Source organism: Ambystoma mexicanum, chromosome 12 (genome assembly GCF_040938575.1).
Source record: "Ambystoma mexicanum isolate Mex_15411 chromosome 12, UKY_AmexF1_1, whole genome shotgun sequence".
Classification (NCBI taxonomy): Eukaryota; Metazoa; Chordata; class Amphibia; order Caudata; family Ambystomatidae; genus Ambystoma; species Ambystoma mexicanum.
The window spans coordinates 651,739,611-651,761,961 of record NC_090936.1 but is presented as its reverse complement, the minus strand read 5'-3'; the positions used below and the strand labels follow the sequence as shown (position 1 = coordinate 651,761,961).

At 48.6% G+C, this 22,351-nt stretch overlaps 1 protein-coding gene across 1 annotated transcript in view; it reads left to right on the top strand.

The window, feature by feature from the left end:
* SYPL1 (synaptophysin like 1) overlaps positions 1-22,351 on the top strand; it is a 432,272-nt gene that overhangs the window by 127,522 nt on the left and 282,399 nt on the right. The window contains exon 4 of the mRNA XM_069629128.1: positions 19,424-19,628. Within this exon, the coding sequence (XP_069485229.1) occupies positions 19,424-19,628 (205 nt within the window). The remainder of the gene's footprint in view (positions 1-19,423; positions 19,629-22,351) is intronic.

Genomic DNA, 22,351 nt, shown 5'->3' with positions numbered 1-22,351 from the left:
CCTATGGGACTCCACGTGAATGGGAACTGTTTGGACAGTTTTTCTGAAGTCCAACTAAGGGCTTAGTAAAACCATTCAACTGAGGCAGTACAAGACTCCACTCTTAGTATAAGGCTGTAGCATCGGAGTTCAGGGTAGTGTCTACAGAGCAGCCAGGCTTATCTTAGGAGGGAGAGAGGTCTGTAGAATCAGTACAAATGAAATTGTAATACAAATGGTCCAAAGAAACACTGAAACACTATGCATTGTAAAAATAAAGGATTTATTTAAATACATGTAGGCCCAGATAAATATAGGGGTAAATAAGTACTATCACACATTTATATGTAATCACAATTATCAAAACGCAACACTATGCTTGAAGGTGCACAGACCAAAGCATATACCTTATTTGGAACACCGAACAGTAGTTCTAGGGAAGTTCAACCTTTTCATACACATTCAGTATAGGTCACACCTATTCTCGGGGAGTAAAACCTAAGGATGTAATATTCAATTACAGGTGCTTTTGAGATAACAGTAACTCTTGTAACTTATTTTTGGGATCGCACACAGCTAACTCAAGGCAAGTAAAAGGCAAGTAAAACCCATATACTTTTTTAACCTCACAATGAAATCCAGGTTTTATCTTTCCCAGCTATACAGGTACCTTTATGTATGATTTATGAGGGCCAGTTAGAACCAAAGCATCTCTGTGAGTCTGTCTACAACGGCACAGGGAAAGCAAAACCCAATGTTACACTTAACTGAATGACTCAGTTATTCTAGGTAGGCAACAACCTAATACAGACTTATTCTGGACAGGCTAACAGCAAGTCAGGGGAAGCAAGACCCAGTTGGTGGACACTCATACAATTATCCTAACAGGAATAATCTGGTGAAACCAACACATTACTCTTGGAAAGATGCACAACCTAATCACAGGAAAGTAATTTCTGATGTTTGTTAATCTGCTTAGAATCACATGCTGTGCATAGTCCGACATCCAGTGGTCTGTAACACTATCCCTATAGTGATGTGCAGTGTACCCACAATCCCTCACGCGTTGAGGTCCCTCAGATTGTTTTTTTCCGCCCAGATATTGGTCGCCTTTACGCGGATCTCCTCGAGAGACATTGCAAATATTCACTCGACCATTTGGTCATTATTTAAATATTCACTCGACCCTTGGTCTTTATTTAACTTTACCTTACGTTAGGTTCCTCCTTCGGCAAAGCTGTTCTCCGCCGACAAGATCTTCGACGGCTGTGCCTTTGACGGAGGAGATCCTTCGGCGTCGCCGAACACGTGGCCTGGCCTCGCCGGCCTCAAACAGTAGGGAGAGTGGGGTTGTGGGACATTTCTTGCTTCTCTTTAAGAATGCCTTTCTCTTTCCCCACCTTTTCCTTCGGGGTTGTTATCAAGTCTGATCATTTCCTCAGCTATGGAGAGGACACCATTTAGGCTTTGCCCATGCTGCAAGGGCAAATTCACCTGGAAAGATGAGCACAAACTGTGCAACCATTGCTTGCCCCTCGACCACAAAGAAGACGGTTGTGCGGCCTGTAAGCTTCTTAAGCCTAAGACTTTAAAGGACCGCAGGTTCAAGAGGTGGGCATCTTATGCCATGTCTAGGTCTGATTCCTCACCCGCCACCGCCGAAAGTGACCAGGAAAGTGATAACCCGACCTCCGCTTCGGAGGTTGTACACCCCTCTAGGGAGCGGTCATGCTCCTCGTCTGTCCCCGGCCCCGACAAGCTCGGCTCACGCCCTGCTTATGGGGATGAACACCCCGGCGACACTGACGCACACAAGCACTCACATAAGCGCACGACCCACGGCTCTTCCTCGTCGAAGACAAAGAAAGCGTTAGTGCCAACGGAGACGCAGGTCCTACCGGCGGCCTCCACAGACCGTAAGGGTCCAAAGCCCCCCTCGCAACCGCAGACGCGACTGGTCTACCCCCAGATAAGGGCACTATCACCAAACCGCCAGACAACGTGCGCCGTCAGCGAGCGCCCGTCGGCGTAGAGAACGCGACAACTGTAACGTTGACGCCAGAGGAACCATCGACAGACCATTTAGTCGTTGAGAGCCTGGCACGTATTGTTTCCACCGCTAGCCAGAGACGGACGGCGAAAGAGACGCCGAATACTGTTCGCAAGGCCAGGGAAACGCCGAAAGGGGCGGAAGGAAGGCAGGAACTGCCCCCTCCGTTGAAAGGGACTCCTAGCCTACTAGAAGGCTTCTCAGAAGGCGATGGGAGTTTATGCTTGACGTTACCTCACTGAAGAGGACTCACACTTTCATGAAGATGAGAAGTTCTTAACTAACGAACAATAACAAAACCTAGACCAGGAAGGTTTCGAGGATAATCCAGACATGGGTGGTGGGGGCTTTGAAGAAGACCCAGAAGAAGGTGCTTCACAGCCCTGGCAGTCCCCATCAGCGTCTACAGACCCTGACGCCCTAAACCTGTCCCCGCCCCCCCAAAAGACTCACCAATCAAGAATACGTCACCTATAGACGATCAACCTACCTTTAATGCACTACAATGCAAAGCAGCAGCGCATTTCGAAATCGAGACTGGGGAAATTTCTCCTGACATAGACTTTGTGGAAAAGATCATCAAGGAGAAATCCCCTGTCAGTCAAACCATTCCCCTCCTTGCCTCAGTAAAGAGACGAATCATTCCTTCGCTAGCTACGCCCTCATTGGTCAGAGGGGTCAACCCAAGGATAGAAAAATGTAGTCCCTCTCCATCGGACCCGTTATACATCAGGGGCCACTCTGTACTGGATTCCTTAGTAGTAACAAATACAAGAAAGAGGGCAGGGGTCCCGCTATCAACTAGCGAGGCACCACCAGATAAAGAAGGTAAAAAGCTGTATGCCCTAGGTAAACGGATTACAGCCTCGGCAGCCTTTTCCACCAGGATTGCCAACAACAACTCCTTACTGGCAAGTTATGCAGATGCACAATGGAGCAAACTACGCAAAGACATCGAGGAGGTACCTGAACCCCTAAGAACTTGGCTTCTGGCCGACTGTTACTGAGGGAACCTTAGTCAACCAGAGCATCATTAAGAATACTCTAGATGCTGCAGAAACGGCTGGCCATTCCCTAGTCCAAGGAATCCTCCTCAAAAGTCATGTCTGGCTACGTAATTCAGGGTTTAAACCCGAAACACAAGCATCTCTCATTAACAAACCAATAGAGGATGCCAACCTCTTTGGGAAGGCGGTGGATGATGCACTAGAGACTGCAAAAAAGGATTTTGACACCATTAAGACCCTAGATCAAATTTCAAGGTCTCCCAACAAGCAAGGTATGCAAACAGACACTTTTTCTGAGGCCAACGGCAGCAACAAAATCAACAGCAGCAATACTCTGCAGGCAACTGGTCCTCGAATCAAGGAACCAGTGGACAATACACCCAGAGGGGACAGCGTCGTGGCAAGGGAGGAGGTCGGGGTCCCACCCCTAGAGGTTCCCAAGCCACCAACACCAAATGACCCGAAGATTCGGGTCCCCTCCCATGCATTGCCGGTCGGGGGCCGGTTAAGATCCTTTCTTCCAGCATGGGAGGGAATAACATCAGACCGCTGGGTACTCTCAACCATAGCCCGCGGCTACTGTATAGAATTCAACCGCTCCCCGACGTACAGACCCCCAAGGGGACGACGCCTGTCACCGGAACACCTCGCCATCCTTCTTCAAGAAGTGGACCAGCTACTAGAAAAAGGAGCAATAGAGGTCGTGCCTCTATCACAGGTAATGGAAGGTATTTATTCAGTGTACTTCCTTGTACCCAAAAAGGACTTAACCATGCGCCCTGTACTAGATCTGCGCCCAGCAAACAAATTTGTAAAACCTCAAAAATTTCGTATGGTGACATTACAGGAAGTAATCCCCCTGTTATCTCAAGGGGATTACATGACAACACTGGACATGAAGGATGCATACTTTCATATTTTAATGTTGCCAGCGCACAGAAAATACCTGAGGTTCATGATGGAGGGCAAACACTGCCAGTTCAGAGTGCTACCCTTCAGCATAGCGTCAGCGCCGAGGGTATTCACAAATGTACTGGCAGTGGCAGCGGCTCACCTGCGCAGGTTGTCCATCTCAGTATCCCCTTACTTCGACGATTGGCTCATAACAGGGGATTCTTACGAGACCTGCTTTTCAAATACCCAAAAGACTGTAGACCTTTTGTTCCAACCGGGCTTCTCCATCAACGAGAAGAAGTCCAGCCTAGAGCCCAGCCAGATCAAACAATTCCTAGGGGCTCTAATTCGAACAAAGGACGGCCTCGTCTTCTCCTCCAACGAGAGGGTCCAAAATATGCTGTTTCAGATCCCTCAATATGTGGCCAGTCGAGAGGTGACGGTGCGCAAAGCAATGCGTTTGCTGGGAATGATGGCGTCATGTATTTATTTGGTACCTCACACGCGACTGCGGATGCGCCCTATGCAAGAGTGGCTCAACAGCCAGTGGTGTCAGGCCAGCGGACAATGGGACGATCTAGTGATGGTCTCGCAGGCCTTGGTTCTCGCGCTACGGTGGTGGTCGAAGGAAAACCGTGTAATAGGGAAACCATTCGCCACCCCCGCAGTGGAGGCCACTCTAACCACAGACGTATCCCTCACAGGTTGGGGGGGGGTCACCTATCCCATCAGACTGCACACAGAGTTTGGACTCCGAGCGTAGCGTCCAAACACATAAACTTGCGGAACTGTTAGCGGTATTCAAAGCACTGAAGGCTTTTCAGGCTCACCTGCAAAGGAAGACAGTGATGGTCCTCACAGACAGCACCACAGCCATGTACTATCTGAACAAGCAAGGGGGCACTCGCTCTCCAGGACTGTCCAAGCTGTCCCAGAGCATCTGGAAGTGGGCTCTCAAACACATGTTCCTGTTGTCACAACATGTACCAGGGGAACTCAATCTGCTAGCAGACGAACTCAGCAGAGACTTCCCTCTGCCCGCAGAGTATGAATGGCGGTTACAAGAAGACATCGTCTTTGACGTCTTCACACAATGGGGATTCCCAGAAATAGATCTGTTCGCAAGTCTGGAGAACTCCCAATGCCAAGATTACGCCTCCAGGTACCCCCAGAACCAGTCCATGGGGAACGGTCTATCGATACCATGGTCAGGGAAATTTGTTTACGCTTTTCCCCCCACTCCCCTTCTCAACAAGATAGTGCACAAGATGCACCAAGAACCAGTCACCATGATACTAGTGGCCCCTATGTGGGCCCGGCAACCATGGTTCGCTCACCTGATGGAGATGTCTCTGTCTCCACCGGTGAAACTACCCTGCCCGTACGACATGCTGTCACAGGACAAGGGCAAGACACTACACCCATGCCCACAGACCATGAATTTATCAGCATGGCTCCTGGGATCATAGAATTTGGTAATTTACAACTCCCGCAGAGATGCATGGACATTCTCAAAGAAGCTAGAAAGCCTAACACTTGTCACTGTTATTCTAGCAAGTGGCAGAGATTCGTCATATGGTGTAGAAATAAGAGCATCAACCCGGTTGACTGCTCTCCCAGACAAATTGTTCTCTACCTGACTCACCTACTAGACTTAGTGTTTAATTCTATTAAGGTTCATTTAGCTGCACTTTCCGCGTACACCACTTCTCAACTTAGTGTCGTGGTGGAAAGTCCTAGTTATTAAAGCCTTCATGGAAGGAGTTAAAAGAATACACCCTCCCATAGCTAACCCAGCTCCCGGATGGGACCTAAATGTGGTATTAACCAGGCTCGTGGGCTCTCCCTTTGAACCCATGCACAAAGAAACGCTTAAGGACCTCACCCTTAAAACTGCTTTTCTAATAGCTATCACCTCCATCAGGAGAGTAAGTGAACTACAAGCGCTATCTATTCTAGACCCCTTTTTGACAGTTCACAAAGATAAGGTGGTTTGTCGCACACACCCTAGGCTTGCACCTAAATTAATTTCTAAGTTCCATGTGAACCAATCTATAGAACTACCGACGTTCTTTCAAAACCCTTCAAACTTGGGAGAGAAAAGCCTGCATACACTGGATGTGCGCAGGGCTGTTATGTTTTATATGGAAAGAATTAGACCACTGAGAAAGACTAATCAGTTCTTTGTCTCGGTGGCAGCAGGAAGAGGAGATGCAGTTTCAAAATCCACTATATCTAGATGGATCGTACAATGCATCACCCTCTGTTTCTCTCTTGCTAAGGGAGAACTACCCTTCAAGCCAAGAGCACACTTCTACTCGAGGCACTGGGGCTTCCATAGCATACATTGCAAATGTCCCTCTTGAGTCCATTTGCAAGGCGGCAACCTGGAGGTCTGTACACACCTTTACAAAACACTACTGTCTAGATGCCCACTCTAGGTCTGATTCACAGGTGGGACAAGCAGTATTAAGACACCTTTTCTCTACTGTTCCTTCTCACAACCCACCTCCAACTCTGGGTACTGCTCGCTAGTCTATGCACAGCATGTGATTCTAAGCAGATTAACAAACATCAGATAACAATGCATTACTTACCGTAAAAGCATTTCTGATGGTTGCATCTGCTTAGATTCACATGCGCCCACCCTTCCTCCCCGCTCGGATGGAAGGAACATAGACATCCTTTTTATCTCTCTCTTTTCTGAACTCGCTCGCGTCTAAAAGGCTCCCTCAGGGCAGAAAAAATACAAACGCAGGGACCTTGACGCGTGAGGGATTGTGGGTACACTGCACGTCACTATAGGGATAGTGTTACAGACATGCCTTGTCGACGTCCCCTTATCGACTACGATAAACAAAATGCAATACTCTGCAGTAACCACTGGATGTCGTACTATGCAGAGCATGTGAATCTAAGCAGATACAACCATCAGAAATGCTTTTACGGTAAGTAATGCATTGTCATACCTTCACATCTACTTTCTATTAGAATGGCAAAACGGGTTCTAAGGAAAGAAAGATGTTAACCATACGTTTAAGAATAGTGCATCACACATCCAAGGTAAGGAACATTTGTAACTGTTCACTCTTTGAGTTAGTTACCAACCAACTCTCTACAAGTAAATAACTTTTAAACACTTATTTTATGTTCTAGGCAAAAGTCCCAATCCCGTAATCCCTTAAAAGTCTTTCCCTTGTTCTTGGAGCATGAGTGTTCTCAGTGGCAGAAGGGGGGGGTCACTAGGATCTAGTGTCCAACAGGAAGTGTCAGGATAGGTTCAAAAGTAGAAAAAGTCAGAGTTCCTTAAGAAGACTGGGCAAACGGGTGAGTACTTTACTTCTAGAGTTAGATGAGGGTCACGGGGCTTTGCAGAAGGCACTCTAGCAGGATTCTGGCAGTGGGACTGGGTGCACTGGACGAGAGGCCTCCCAATCGCAGAAAACACCCCACAGCTGCATAGACATTCTAAGAGACTTACGGTAAGTACATACCTAAGCCAAAACAGTTCTCCAGCATGGGGTCTGGCATGGATTCACATGCTCATGAATATTCCCCGTCGTCAGGCTGGGAATCCTCGGTAAAGAAAAAATCAGTATCAGTTTCGTTTCTGTTCTGTCTTTCGTAGTAGTAACCAATCACTGATCTCTGCGTCATACTGACCACAGCCAATGACTGCCCTCTCCCTAAGCCCCGCCTCTGGCAGCCATCTTCAGATTTTTACCGCACGTTCAAGTTTTGGGATCCTCGTGCTATTGCTCTCGAGCGTTAGTGCTTTTTTTCGCGTTTTTTCTTAGAAAAATTTCTTTTTTTGGTCAAAAGAGCCTCAAGCTCCACCGTTTCTTTATCCAATCAACGGGGACCCGTGTCGGATTCTTCTACGCCCCTCAAGGGTGAAGATTTCGTCGAGCGTGCTTTTGGAGGATTCCAGAAGTTTCTCAGGCCCTTCTCGAGCATGGCCCAGGAGAAGGGAAGCTCGACGCCCAGAAAGCTGTTCAGGGTCTGCCCTGGATGCCAGCTTCAGAATGTCTTTAAGGAGGACGAACACTCCCTTTGCCTTTACTGCCTACATGAGGACAAGACGCACGTGGAGAAGGACTGTGCGTTTTGCGGCAATATGTTGGAGCGGACCATGAAGGACCGCCAACAACGTCTCGCCAACTGGCTGGAAGGAAAGAGCCCGTCAGGCGAGAAGAAGTCGTCATCCGAGCGGTCTTCTAAGACCTTTGAGGGCGCCCCGGCGACGGGGGTCCAACAGAAGGCCAAGCACCGCGAGTCCGCTGGCACCGGGAGCGCCGAACAGCCGGGCTCTACGGGCGCCAGGCAGGGCGCATCCTCCCCGGCGCCATCAACCACGAGCCAACGCTCTGGCTCGGGTAAGAGGAAGGCCAAGCACCCGGCAAAGCTCCTGGAGAGACCCCGGTCAGGCCCTAAGGCCCCATCGGAGGGGGAGCGAGGTGGTGACCCTCCCCCCAAGGAGAAGGCGGTGAGCGCACCTAAGGTGGTGAAAGCCTTGATCCATCCGGCCAAGGCCTCTATCGAGACAGTCGCGGCGGCCCTGGCTCAGCCTGTGGAGGCTACACCAGTGGTGGGGACCTCGGGGCCCAGAATCTCCCTGCCACCGCGGAGGGAGTCCTCTTTCATGCCCATCGACAGGACCCCCGTGAAACCTCCGACGGAGAAGAAAAAGGGGGGGCAGGAGGTCGTCGTGGACTCGGCCTCAACCTCTGAGGAGGAGCTGATCGAAGTCTTAGGCCACGGCTCTGGCGTGGAAGAAGGCCATCCTGTCGGGAGGGACCCCGACGTGGAAGACGACAAGGGTGTCGAGGGTGCCGACGGGGCTCCTGATCGCCCGTCGGAACGCCCTCAGCCAGTGCCGCAAGACAACTCGGCGGCCATTTTGTTGGCTATACAGTCCTTATGCTCGGAGATAAGGACGAGACTGCCGTTACCACCAACGGAGGAACCGCTCCCGACGGGGGACCCGGAGCCAGGCCCTTCTGGGATCCCTCCTCCTAAGAGAAGAAGGATTCATCCTCCACCTCCTTTTTTAGCCATCGCGCCCTGCTCAGCCCTCCTCCCCGTCCACGACACGTGGGGATGATACGGGGACTGACACGGGCGCGACGGGTACAGACGACTAGGTTTATGACGAGGATCTCCCGTCGTCACCTCCCACCCGGGCTTCCCCGCCCGACGAGATTGGATCGTTTCACTCCATGATCGTCAGGGCATCCGAGCTTTTCCAGCTCTGCCCGGGAGAGAAGAAGGAAGGTTTCCTTTATCAACGGCACGAGACCAAGAGGAAGACGGTCCTCGCTGTACCTCTACTAGACGATATTTGGGATGAGGGCCTCGCCCTCCTCAAGAACCCATCCACGACGCCGGCTAGAAGGGATCGGTACGAGAAGAAGTACCGGGTCCCCGACGCGGCCCCCTTGTGCCTTCGGGCACAGCCGACCCCAGACTCGGTCGTCTCCGCGGCGGCCAGGAAGAAGGCGGGGGGCGCGGCTTCTACGTCAACCTCCCCGCCGGACGGCGAGGGAAAGAAATTAGACACGATGGGACGCAGAGTCATCTCATCGGCAGCGACGACGATTAAGGCGGCCAACGCCTTGGCTATCGTAGCCCGCTACGACAGGGAGTTGTGGTACAAACTGGCCCCCCTGCTGGACTTCCTACCAGACGACAAGAGGGCGGAAGCCCTAGAGATCTTGCAGGAAGGAGAGGTGGCGTCGGACCACGCCATTACGATTGCGACGGACATCGCTGACACTGGATTTCGCCAGTTGGGCAACGGCGTGTGCCTTAGGCGGCGTGGATGGCTCAAGGCTACTGACTTCCGTCAGGACGTGCAGACCAGAGTCTTGGACATGCCGTTCGACGGGAACAACCTGTTTGGGAAAACAGTGGATGATTCCCTTCAAGCCATCAAGGCAGACACGGAGACGGCCCGGGCTCTTGGGGTCCTCCAGCAACGGCGGCCGCCCTTTCGGAGCGGCGGAGGCAAACAGGGTGCCTCCAAAGGTTCCAGCGGCGGTTTTTCCACCTACCGTCAAGCGGCCCGTTCGTCGTCACAGGAAGCTTACAGGGGACGAGGCAAGTCAGGCGGACCCCGCCGTCGTCGCCAAGGAGGACAAGGCGGCAAAGCCTCGTCGAAGCAGGACTGAACCGGCCGTGGGGCCAGGCCCCCACCGAAGCACCCCGGTGGGAGGCCGGCTGGCGAGCTTCGTCAGCGCGTGGGAGTCCATCTCCACCGACCGTTGGGTGCTGGACGCCCTGGCTCAGGGTCACGCGCTCGAGTTTCTAAAGGAATGCCCGCGCGTCCCCCCTGTGGCCAGGAAAGAACATCACGTCCCTCAACTTCTCTTGGAGGTAAAGGCGATGCTCAAGAAGGGCGCCATCGAGCTCGTCCCAAAGAGGCTTCGGGGCTCCAGAGTTGACTCAAGATACTTCCTCGTGAAGAAGAAGACTGGAGGATGGCGTCCCATCCTGGACCTACGACGACTGAACAAATTCATCAAGGCACAGAAGTTCCGGATGGTCACCCTCCAACACGTCCTGGGTCAACTGGAGGAGGGCGATTTCCTGTCGTCGTTGGATTTGGAGGATGCCTACTTCCATATCCCCATCCTAAAGGGACACCGAAAGTTTCTTAGGTTCGTGGTCCAAGGGCGTCACTACCAGTTCAGAGCCCTTCCCTTCGGATTGAGGTCGGCACCCAGGGTGTTCACCAAGTGCCTCGCACCGGTGGCGGCGCAGCTGCGCCGAGAGGGGATCCACGTCTACCCCTACCTGGACGACTGGCTCATCCGAGCGAAGACGAAGGAGCTCGCCGCGATGCACACGGCAAGGACCGTCCAACTACTCACGGACCTGGGATTCTCCATAAACTACGCTAAATCCCACCTGGTGCCCTCTCAAGACGCACTGTTTCTGGGAGCGAGGCTCAACACAGTGTCGCTTCTGGCCTCTCCGTCGGAGGAAAGGACGAGGGCCATCTTGGGCAAGGAGCAGCGCATGCTGGTTGCGGACGCGGCCAGGGTGAAATCCGTCAAGTCCCTCCTCGGAATGTTGTAGTTTTGCATTTATCTCATCCGCCTGTGCAGGCTTCGAATGCGCCCGTTGCAGGAGTTCCTGGACGCTCGCTGGATCCAGACGGGTGGCTTCGAGGACAGGATCACACTCGACGAGAGTTTCCGACGAGCGATCCGGTGGTGGGGCACCCGCGCGCATCTGATGGCGGGCATGGACTTCCAGACCCCGGGCCACCAGAAGACAGTGACCACGGATGCCTCCCTGGAAGGGTGGGGAGCGCACACCGAAAACCTGCACGCGAGGGGTCTTTGGCTGCTGGCGGAGAGGTCCCTCCATATCAACGTCCTGGAACTCCGTGCAGTGTTTTGGGCCCTCAGGTCTTTTCTTCCGTCCCTCAAGGGCAAGGTGGTGAGGATCTTCACCGACAACACCACCACCATGTTCTACATCAGGAAGCAGGGCGGTACCAGATCCCCAGCCCTGTCCAAGGAGGCACAGGACCTGTGGCATTGGGCCGTCGCCCAAGGGATGTTTCTGGTGCCGTTTCATCTGGCAGGAATAAAGAACACCATCGCCGACCCGCTCAGCAGAGAGCTGCGCTCGTGCCATGAGTGGGAACTACGACAGGATCTAGTGGACCGCCTCTTCCGACGGTGGGGCACACCCCAGATCGACCTGTTCGCGACGGCGGCGAACTCCAAGTGCCGGAGGTTCGCCAGCAGGTTTCCCCAGCCGAGGAGCATGGGCGATGCTTTCTCATTCCCCTGGGAGGGCCTGTCCCTCTATGCGTTCCCTCCATTGCCGCTGCTGATCCGGCTCATCAACCAGCTCAAGAGGTCACGGTGCAGGATGATCCTCGTCGCACCTGCGTGGCCGAGACAGATATGGTTCCCGGACCTTCTGGACTTGTCAGCGTCCCCGTCAATCAAGCTGCCAGTGGACGCGGATCTTCTCTCCAGGGAAGGAGGTGCCATCCTCCATCACGACCCGAGGTGGCTGAACTTGCAGGCCTGGCTCCTGCAGCGCTAGAGTTTGGAGGCTACGACATACCGGCTGACTGCAGAGAGGTTCTTGCAAAGGCCAGGGCGTCCTCAACTCTTAAATGCTATGGACACAAATGGAAGAGGTTCTCTGTCTGGTGCCGCGCACAGAAGATTAACCCTCTGCGGATTACGGCTCCCCAGGTACTGCCGTACCTACTGACGCTGGACTGGCGCACGCGTCCATCAAGATTCATCTTGCTGCGATCTCCCGATACACCAGAACCACGGGGCGGACGTCTTTGTGGTCTCATCGTCTGGTGAAGGAATTCATGAAGGGACTGTTCAGATCGTTCCCGCCGGTGAAGGCTCCGACCCCGGCGTGGGAGCTCAACGTGGTGCTGACCAAGCTCATGGGACCTCCGTTCGAGCCTCTGCATTCGGCTCTGTGAAGTTCTTGTTGTGGAAACCAGCGTTTCTTGTGGCCATCACCTCCGCACGACGGGTGGGAGAGATCCAGGCCCTTTCCTGCAAGCCCCCGTACTTGACTTTTCACGCCACGAGGGTGGTGCTCAGGACGCACCCCTCCTTCATGCCCAACGTGCCGTCGGACTTCCACCTCAACAAACCCTTGGTGTTGCCTGTTTTCTTCCCGTCGCCTTCGTCGCCGGCTGAAAGGACTTGGCACTCGCTGGATGTGGCTAGAGCGCTGAAGTTCTACGTGGACCGCACAAAGTGTTTTCGGAAGACGTCACAACTTTTTGTGAACTTTGGACCTGTCAATCAGGGGAAGGCTCTCTCGAAGGCCTCCATTTCCAGATGGCTCTCCAGCTGTATCATGTACTGTCATCGGTTGGCAAACCGACCGCTGCCTGGCCGTCCGAGAGCCCATTCCACCAGAGCGATCGCAGCTACCACGGCGTTCCTATCTGGTGTGCCCTTGCTGGACATCTGCAGGGCTGCTACGTGGAGGTCGACGTACACCTTCACGAAATTCTACTGCGGACGATCGGGATTCCAGGGAGGAGTCCAGGGTCGGCCAAGCAGTGCTGCGCAACCTGTTCGCCTAAGGTGAGCCTGGTGAGGAGGTAAGAATTGCTTAATGTTGAGTTTGATGTAATGCTTAATGTTGAGCCTTTGCCACCTCCCGTGGTTGTGCATGTGTGTACTGCTATGTATTCTTTTATTCATGAGCATGTGAATCCATGCCAGACCCCATGCTGGAGAAGGAACAAGTTACTTACCTGTAACTGTTGTTCTCCAGCATGGGTCTGGCATGGATTCACATGCGAACCCTCCCGCCTACCCCTCTACGGCTCTTCACTTGGTCACACTGCCACTTCACGTGCTACCAAATCTGAAGATGGCTGCCAGAGGCGGGGCTTAGGGAGAGGGCAGTCATTGGCTGTGGTCAGTATGACGCAGAGATCAGTGATTGGTTACTACTACGAAAGACAGATCAGAAACTAAACTGATACTGATTTTTTCTTTACCGAGGATTCCCAGCCTGACGGGGAATATTCATGAGCATGTGAATCCATGCCAGACCCATGCTGGAGAACAACAGTTACAGGTAAGTAACTTGTTCCTACCTCAGCATTGAAGATTTTGCAGCAGGGTGACTTCAAGATCTGCAGCCAAATACCCAGTCAGGGGATTCCTTGTCGTGTTAACTGAAAACAAGACCTCAGAAGGAACTTTGTAGCAGGGAATCAATGGAGAAGGCTCTAGGCAAGGTTTTCCTCGCGGCTGAATGTGATTGCGGATTTGGCACCCTTTCAAGGAGCACATAAGATAGAAAATCACAGTTGAATTCTCGTTGTTACAAAGGTCCAGCACTCTGTTGAGGGGAATTTTCAGACTTGATTCATGTCTCTGAAGATGCACCAGGATGCCTCTGAATTTTCCGTCAGATTTGGAATTCGGTTGACCATGCGCCGCACAGTGGCTCGAGGTCCGAGGGTATTGGGGGTAATGCAACAACGCGTGGGATGACTCAGAATGCAGGTCTTCTTGAGTGGATTGGGTCTCATCAGTCTCTGGGTCAGGGTCATCGTTTCCGGAATCCCCAGGTTGATTGGAAGGAAGGGCTGCAGCAGGCTCCGGTTACACAGCAGGCTCTCCGGTCGCTGGAAATCTTTTCAGCTGCTTTTCCTTCATCAACCTCTTCGGTTCCAGTGGTCAACTTGTGTCTTCAGCTTCCAGGTTTGCAGTATTTAACAGAAATTACAGCACAACTTCTGCATTCTCTCCCTGCATTTTACGAGGGGCGGCATGGTTGTTTAATCAGGACATGCAACAAGGGAGGGAGAGGGGCACAACAAAGCCAATAAAGTCGAGAATGAACTATTTATTTTAGAAAAGCAAAAGTCCTGTTTCACTAATGTTGAGTACTGTTTCAGGTGCAGAAGGGTAAAGCCTCAAGCCCACCCGATACTTGGAAGAAAAGCATATAAACAAGACCCGTTATTGCTAACTGGTAACCCTTATGTGCACTTCCCCATTCCTGTGTCCAACATTTTGGTGTGGGATTGGATCAGTTACCAAGGATCACCGTTATATCAGTTAATTCCTCAATCTTATGGTAGCGTTCCAATTTCAGAACATGAAGACACACAGACATGAGTGTCACATGGTACAAAATACGATGTGTAAAAGTAGTAATTCAATTGAAAGTAAAGGTACTCTCGCTAATATCAAGGTAATGTATGTGGCACCATAAGGTGGCCTGCCTTTCTGCAAGACAGGTTGTGTGCAAGTAGGTTATAGAGGCAGGCTGCGGGGCTAGGCAGCCAAAACAGTAAGGCTGGGCGCCCCACTCCTGTTAATTTCCATACCTGTATATCTTGAATTTTCTAGACACTATTTTCAAAGGTAAGGCCGAGCATTGAGGTGTAAGCCTCTAAAATGTAACGTTTAGAATTTCTCGCAGACTAGTCATGCAGACAGTACTATAAAGATTTGTATTGACCTTGTTACTGTAATAGTGTCACGTGATAACCATAGTTGGGGATAACAGGTACGGACGCTCTTAAATTTCTTTGGGACGTTCCATCCCCTAGGAGTGCACATAAGGGTTACCAGTTAGCAATAACGGATCTTGTTATTTTTCCAATCAGGACAGCCAACCCCCCACTGGGATTTCTCCCCATTCGGGCAAGGAGGAAGAGAAAGGGCTGCAGAGTTTTAGACTCCTCCCTTGCTTTTTGCCTCCACAGACACTGTAGCCTGGGGGGGGACTCCCGCCAAAGATAAAAATCACACAAGAATTTCCTGCCCTGTATGTCGGGGGAAGGAACAAGAAACACTAAAATGGCGATAAAAGAAGACTGGGGCCATTTTGGTAAAATCAGCACCCTTAGGTGCTATTACTGCAGCTGTGAACACAGCCCGCGGTAAAGTTGCACCAAATTAATCCATGGTATCACTGCCACCAGCCATTGAAGGTAAGCTTATCCCTGTAATAGAATTGTTACAGTTTTAGTGTGACAAGGAATACATTGTATCTCCCCAGCACTCCACATAAGGTGGGGTGTGCTGGTTTCACCTAACAAAATGTAAAAGGGATCCAAAGATCCTTTCCACCCTTGGGAACTGTAGTTCTCCCAAGGTTAGCCAGTGAAAGTTAAAGGGGGAGCCCCTAGGGCAACCCAACAACAACAGGCACGTATTGCCAAAAAGTTGTTAAAGAGGATAACTATAAAAAGACACTATGGAAAGTCAAAAAATTACACCCATGAAAAGAGTAAAAGATTCTGTGAGTGCGGAAAAAGGTTCCCACTCACAGAGGTATTAAGGAAAAATATTCCACTAGTAAAGCAACAAGTTCTGGGGTTGACCCAGGTCAGGAAGATTTACCATTTCTATGAAAATCTTACCTAACAGGAACTTACTGTTTCTCCGCCGCCCGTAATATTTTGGTATTACCCGGATATCGGGCAGCGGAAACAGTAAGTAGAGGTTGCCGGTGGCCTACCAGCAACCTCATAATGAGGGCCATTGTCTTGCATATTTCAAGTGCTAGGGATGTTGTTTTATAATGTCTGTGGATCTGGGTCTGCAGCCTGCCTCTGGGTCTTTTTACTTTTTACTTTTTCTTCAGATGCATGTTCGGTCTGTCTGATGCATCTTTTAACCCTGCTGTAGGTTTGGATATGCCCCAGGGGCTTCTATGTAAACCCTTTCATTGTTATGCCTCACTTACTCTGCAGACCCATCACCAAGTCTGCAGATGGTCTCAAATCAGACCTTGTCTGTCAGTCTTGGACCTTTCAGAATGGCTTTCCTGGAAGAAGCAAATTAAATTGGTACATTTTGGTCTGTGCCCTTCAGTTAAAGCCAATCGATTTCCGGAGTTGCGCCATGCAGATCTCTGAATTCCACGAATTTGCAATAACTCTATTTTGGTTTATTTTTGCCCAGTTTATTGGGTATTTTATCAAAACCACTGGACAACTCAAGCGGGGTTGGTGTAAATCCATCCAACTGGGTTTCCTCTGAGAGTAAAAATATTTGGGAGAATTCATGGGAAATGCAACTTTGGGTATCTCTCCCGATAATGTTGCCCTACCACGATGCCCACCAGCCCTCCCCACATCTGCAGAACGAATGTAACAAAACGTTCCATAACATTTCAGAGTTTGCAATATTTTCTTTTTTTATTTTAATTGCATTTGTAAAGCGCCCAAGCCCGGGGGCATCGGGGTGCTGTTGCGAACCAGTTACATGGTACATATACTTGGATCATCAAACATTACATGACCTTACAACATATGACATTTCCCAGAGGGGGAGAACAAGAAGGTCGGGTGCATAACGTGGTCAACTGTCCTTTGAAGGATCTATCCCGGTCAGTGGGGGCATAGTTGGGCAAAGAGCCAAGTTTTTAGAGTTTTTCTGAATGCCCAGTGAGAGTTTTCTGATCGTAGCAAGGGTGGGAGGGCGTTACATTGGGATGCTGCTATAGATGGGAAGCGTGTCCCTTCTCCAGGTAGATGTGCGGACAATGACGTAGAGGCAGATCAGATATGCAAACAGACTGGGGCAGAGAGGTAGAATGGAACAGACACCCCCAGACACAGACATGGCGAGAGAGATGCACAGATGAGAAGCGCAAAACTGCCCAGGAAGTGGAAAGACTGTACCTGTCCTTTGTTGAAGTCCTGGCTTGAGGGTACACTTGTAAGTTTGGAGAAATTGTGATTCCATAGTGAGAACAACTTGTGGAAATACAAACCTATGTAGTGCTGATATGGACATGTATGCTCAGTTTGTGTGCTGCATCACCACTGGACCTTGGACTGTAGTGGTTGCCCTATGCTCCCTCACTCATTACCCCCATTTCCTTGCCACATTTTCATCCTTTTTTTCTAGTTTGTCTATTAATTCTTCCACCCCTCCTTCCGGCTTGGTATATGGTTGCATGCACAGGAGCAGATTTGGTTTCTTAAAGTGCCTGCTTGCCTGGTCTCTTCTTTCTTGATCTGTGTGTACCCTGATGTTCTAAATGCCTGTACTGTTTTGGATCTGGCCTCTTTTTGTAATTTAAAATCTTAATTAAAAAATATATATTTTAGGTTTTTTGACTGGTAGAACACTACATAAAAATCACATTGGAAAGTAGTCACATTTGTAACTCCCAGGCACCCCTTCCCTTAGCTATCCCCAACCTACTGATACATTTTACCCAAAAATAAATCTTCAGTTCATATTAATGAGTAGAAGCAAAATACAGCGATATCGGAGTCAAGTATTTGTGTCTTCTTTATGCGTCATTGCCTTAGTCCCTCACAGCTTGAAAGACCAACCAGGAAACAATACACCCAACCATAAGGGGTTGCCAAATTTCAAAATTCCCCAACTCAATGTCCATAATCCGACACACCTGATTTAGCCACATTTGTAGTGGGAGTCTCTGGCTCATCACAAAAAAGAACCATTTGGCTGTCAATAGCCGTGTAGTGATCAGTTTCCCCATTGATGACCTGAGGATAAACCCCATCGACCACAAAGTTGTCTGGGTTGAGATGCTAAAATGGAGTCTGTTTTCGAGAGATCAGTTGTTTCTTAGATGAGCTTTTCTATTTTGGGACTTCGAAGCCCAATTCCATCCAAATTTGATATGGCCTTTGTTACTTTTTTTTTTTTTTTAAAGCATAGTAGTTTCCAGAGCAAATGTCGATTTCAAGAAAGTCCTTTATCATCAGGTAACATTGGTGCTGATTTTATGTTTTCATTTATGCTACAAACCTTGTATTGCTAAAATATCTCCCTCTGTGTTTCTAGTCAATTGAACTGTTGCACTCAGTGGATGACAGTACAATTTATAGCATAGGATCCTCACGAACAGCTGTAGGTATCCATCAGAACCAACAGTACTCTAAAGTACACCGCTTTTTTGACCATGTAGTAGGAAGATGAGGCGAAGTTATCAGCAGGTGATCTACTACAAGTGACATTTCTTAATGCAAAAACTCTTATTGATATCCCCTTTTTCCATATGGGTTACTTCAAGATGGTGCCACCCTGTACATCTAAAGGTACAGGGTCTACATTTTTGTATGGAAGGATTACTGGCGTCTTTGACAATCTTGAGTAGCACTGGTTTTCAATGGTTGCTTATATCTAGCCAGAACAGATCTAAATTCCCATCAAAGAGCATACTTTAGATGCATTTTTGAAGTGTGCTAAAGACTTGGTAGAGTCTCTCCCAGGGGTTATTCACCCAAGAACAGGTCATTGGGCTGTGTTCGTGCTAGTAGAGAATACCAGACCCCGCCCCTTGTTTTGCATAAATTAACTTTGGGTCTCACCCTAAGTTACCAGGGCGATCCAGATGTTGACCCCTTGCTCACTGTTCTTAGAGAGGCACAGCTTCACCTCACTGATGATGAACACTGACGAGGCTGAAACACGTGTATGGGATTGCTGTTGGTACTCTTGTTCAGAGGAGAATTGCCTAGTATTTCGGTGCTGGACTGCCCCTGGGCAGGACAAAGACTGATATGCAGGGAAATTCTTCTCTGTGAAAGGGACAGTTAGCTAGAGACTTGGTAGAGTCTCTCCCAGGGGTTATTCACCCAAGAACAGGTCTAATTCGTGCTAATTTACATTTAAAGGTGATGTAGGGTAATCTTTTAGTTGCAAATTTATTGCACAATGTGTCAGGCTATTTGTGTGATTAGTGCATGTTGATTCTGACATGAAAACAATGAGTTTGATATCGTAATTAGCAAACACAATTTCTAGGTCAACATTTTGGGAAATTGTCATTTTCTGTCCCATGTCCGCATAGATATGTGAAGCATTCTGATAACATTGGCTTCTGTCATTCACTCCCTGCCCCCTTGACTTGTACTTTTTATTATTAGAAAGGAAAATATTGTGGTGTCTTAAATGCAAAACGTTAAAAAAAACGTGTTAAAGACGTTTTGATTTATTTCTGTTTTGTCTCTCTTTCCCTTTATTTTTTTTAGGTTGAATACCGTTCAATTTACAAAATCCAGTCCTCTGGTTTGCAACACTACATGGGATGAGTTTCACCTAGTGGGGGACTACTCGCCGTCGTCACAGTTTTATGTATCTGTGGCAGTTTTTGCATTCCTTTACTGCATTGGTGCACTTGCACTTTATATTGGCTACATTCACTCATATCGGGAGTCCAGGAAATTACCGATGATTGTAAGTAATACCAAAAAGTAAGATGCCTAATTTGCAAGGTTTAGATTTTCCTTTCATTGTGAAAAAGAATTGGGTAGACAACACATGAAAAATGATGTACACATAAAATAATGTCTTTGTCTCCTTTCTTCCATCTGTTTCCACCCCCTCCCCCAGCCCACCCCACCCCCGCCCCACAAGCTTTGTTTACGAGTGCTGAGACCTAAGATAATTGATTGGAAAAGAGGCGCTAAATACAAGAAATACTGTCAGTAAATGAAGCGTTAAAATAAAATTAACAGTGGATTGCTGATGATGATTTAAGATTCTAACATACAGTGTTTAGTTAGCGTTTACAAAATGTTACCTTTTCAGTGCCAGGTGTGTTTGAACACGTCTCTTACAGAGATCAGCAAAAGGTTGATATTAGCTTGTTCAGTCACATGTTTCCTTTGACTTTTTGTGCACCCCAACAACGACACACTTTTATTTATTGTCTCCAATAGGGCTCTTTATTGGTGCAGTCTCTTACAGGCTGAATATAAAATGTGAACTTTTATTTTTCTTGAAATTGCTTAATATTTTATATTTTTCAGAAAAACTTCAATCCTGATTCCCAAAATGTAAATTAGGTGCAGTCAATGTTGAAATGTATTATCTGACTCACACAGGGACATAGTGAGTAAACTGCACTCAGATTATCACCCGTGTCCTGATTGCAGGATAATACACAAGTAGACTTCCCACGTGTTTTGTGTCTCCAAGGTGCAAAAGCAGATATAGCGAAGGACGCCATTTCCAAATGACACCTTGGCAAAAGTCTGATTTAGGGAAATCTCTTTTACGCGTCTTTATCTACCAAAGAAGTACAGAGAATCATGTAAAATCCACATATCTTCAACTTTTGCACATCCTACCGTGTATTTCCTCATTGCAGACGCACCTGCCTCTGATTGGCCAGGTAGGACACCTAGCAGAACATAACCATTCTGAGGTTTTCCATGAAAGTCAACTGTTATTGACTGGTTACCTCGCTATGAATTCATGATTCAGGAAGCTGTTCCCAAATACAATATGTACTTCCACTCAATCTCTCAGTAATGGGAAATAGTCAACAATATGCCATGATTAATAATTTTAGAGTCAGTACAGGTTGTATACCAGATGCAATACAGTTAGGTAAATTCAAACTTAAATCTTGCAGAAATGCTGTTTGTACCCTTTATTAATTTGGTGGCTGACAACCAGTTACCCATGCAAAAACTAGCCAACCTGTATAATCTGTTAACATTCTGCAGTGATCTATGTGATTGGTTATCCCAGGCTCCTTTCCATTGGTTGAAATGGAGGCCTTCTGTAAAAAAACAAGTGTGAAAACGTTTTCATTTTTCAAGAAGATGACTTTTTGCTCCTTCCTGCCTCACTTTCATTACAACATAACAGAAAGGAAACTGCTTTGAGGTATTCCTTATCCAGTGTTTTCTGAGTGAAAGCATTGCATATGCTTGGTGTGCACAAGAGTTCTGGCCTCCACCTGTGATTAAAAAAAATAGCTCCTTCAAATGGTCCTTGGCATGTTATGAAGACCTTTGTCCCCCGTTTCTCTGGGAAGCAATGGCAGGACCATTGGGAAATTAACACCTTTTCCCCTTAAGAGTGCTTAAGCACACTTTCTTTTTTATTTTTATTTTAAACTTGAATATTTATTAGGTTTTTAAGGACACAAATTGAACATCAGATCAAAACATGTATTTAGTCTCTCCTCCCACCCACCCCCCCAACCTAAAATATGGACACTGCATTATAATCACCATTATGCACTCAAGTTGAAAAAGATATACCTGGATATTATAGTACGATTGCCTTTCCCCTAAACCCCCCGCCTTTCAAACTGTCGCATTAACACCCTCCTGGCCGAACAATGAATCCCTCCCCCACTACAAGCATCCCCTCAAGCTATTGGAGAATACACAAATGGTTCTACCGACTTCTTTCCCATACTATCCTCGCCGTCAGGGTAATTCCGGTTCTATCAATCATACTACAGGTCTGCTACACCCCCATTTCAAAAGCGATAAACCCCAGTCCTGGTGGAAAGCAGCCATAGAGTAGTTTATCATTGCCGTGAGCTTTTCCATTGTAAACATGTCCCACAATTTGGCCATCCAATGCACTTTTGTGGGGGTAGTGGAGCTTTTCCACTTCTGAGCAAGTGCCAACCTCCCTGCCTTAACAGAGCTTTCCACATTCTCGGATATCTGGTGGTCTCCCTATCCCCATTTGGGACCCTAGTTAATATCTGTATATGGTCCATAATGAGAAGAACCCCAGTAATCTCCTTAATCCAACTGAGAACCTCAGTCCAGTATACCTTTACTTTGGGGCATTCCCACTACATTTTGAATAATTAACCCACCAAAATGCACTCTCTTGGGCAAAGAGGGGACACCCCACGTGCTTTTTGGAGAGCTTAAGGGGGGGTCCAAGTGCCAACCGTGTACATCTTAAAATTATGCTCCATTGCTGAGGTAAAGAGATTTCCATGGAACATTACCTTTTTATAAACCCTCTCCCATATGTCTTCTGATATTACCATCCCTGTCTGCTGATCCCATTGAGCTTTAAACCCTTGTCTACCCAATAAGTCTGCCAATACCATGACCTTCTATAACTTGGAGAGAATACTCTTTCTTGTGCCAGCACCAATTAAGGTGGATTCGAAGGGCATTAGTAGCCCCTTCAAT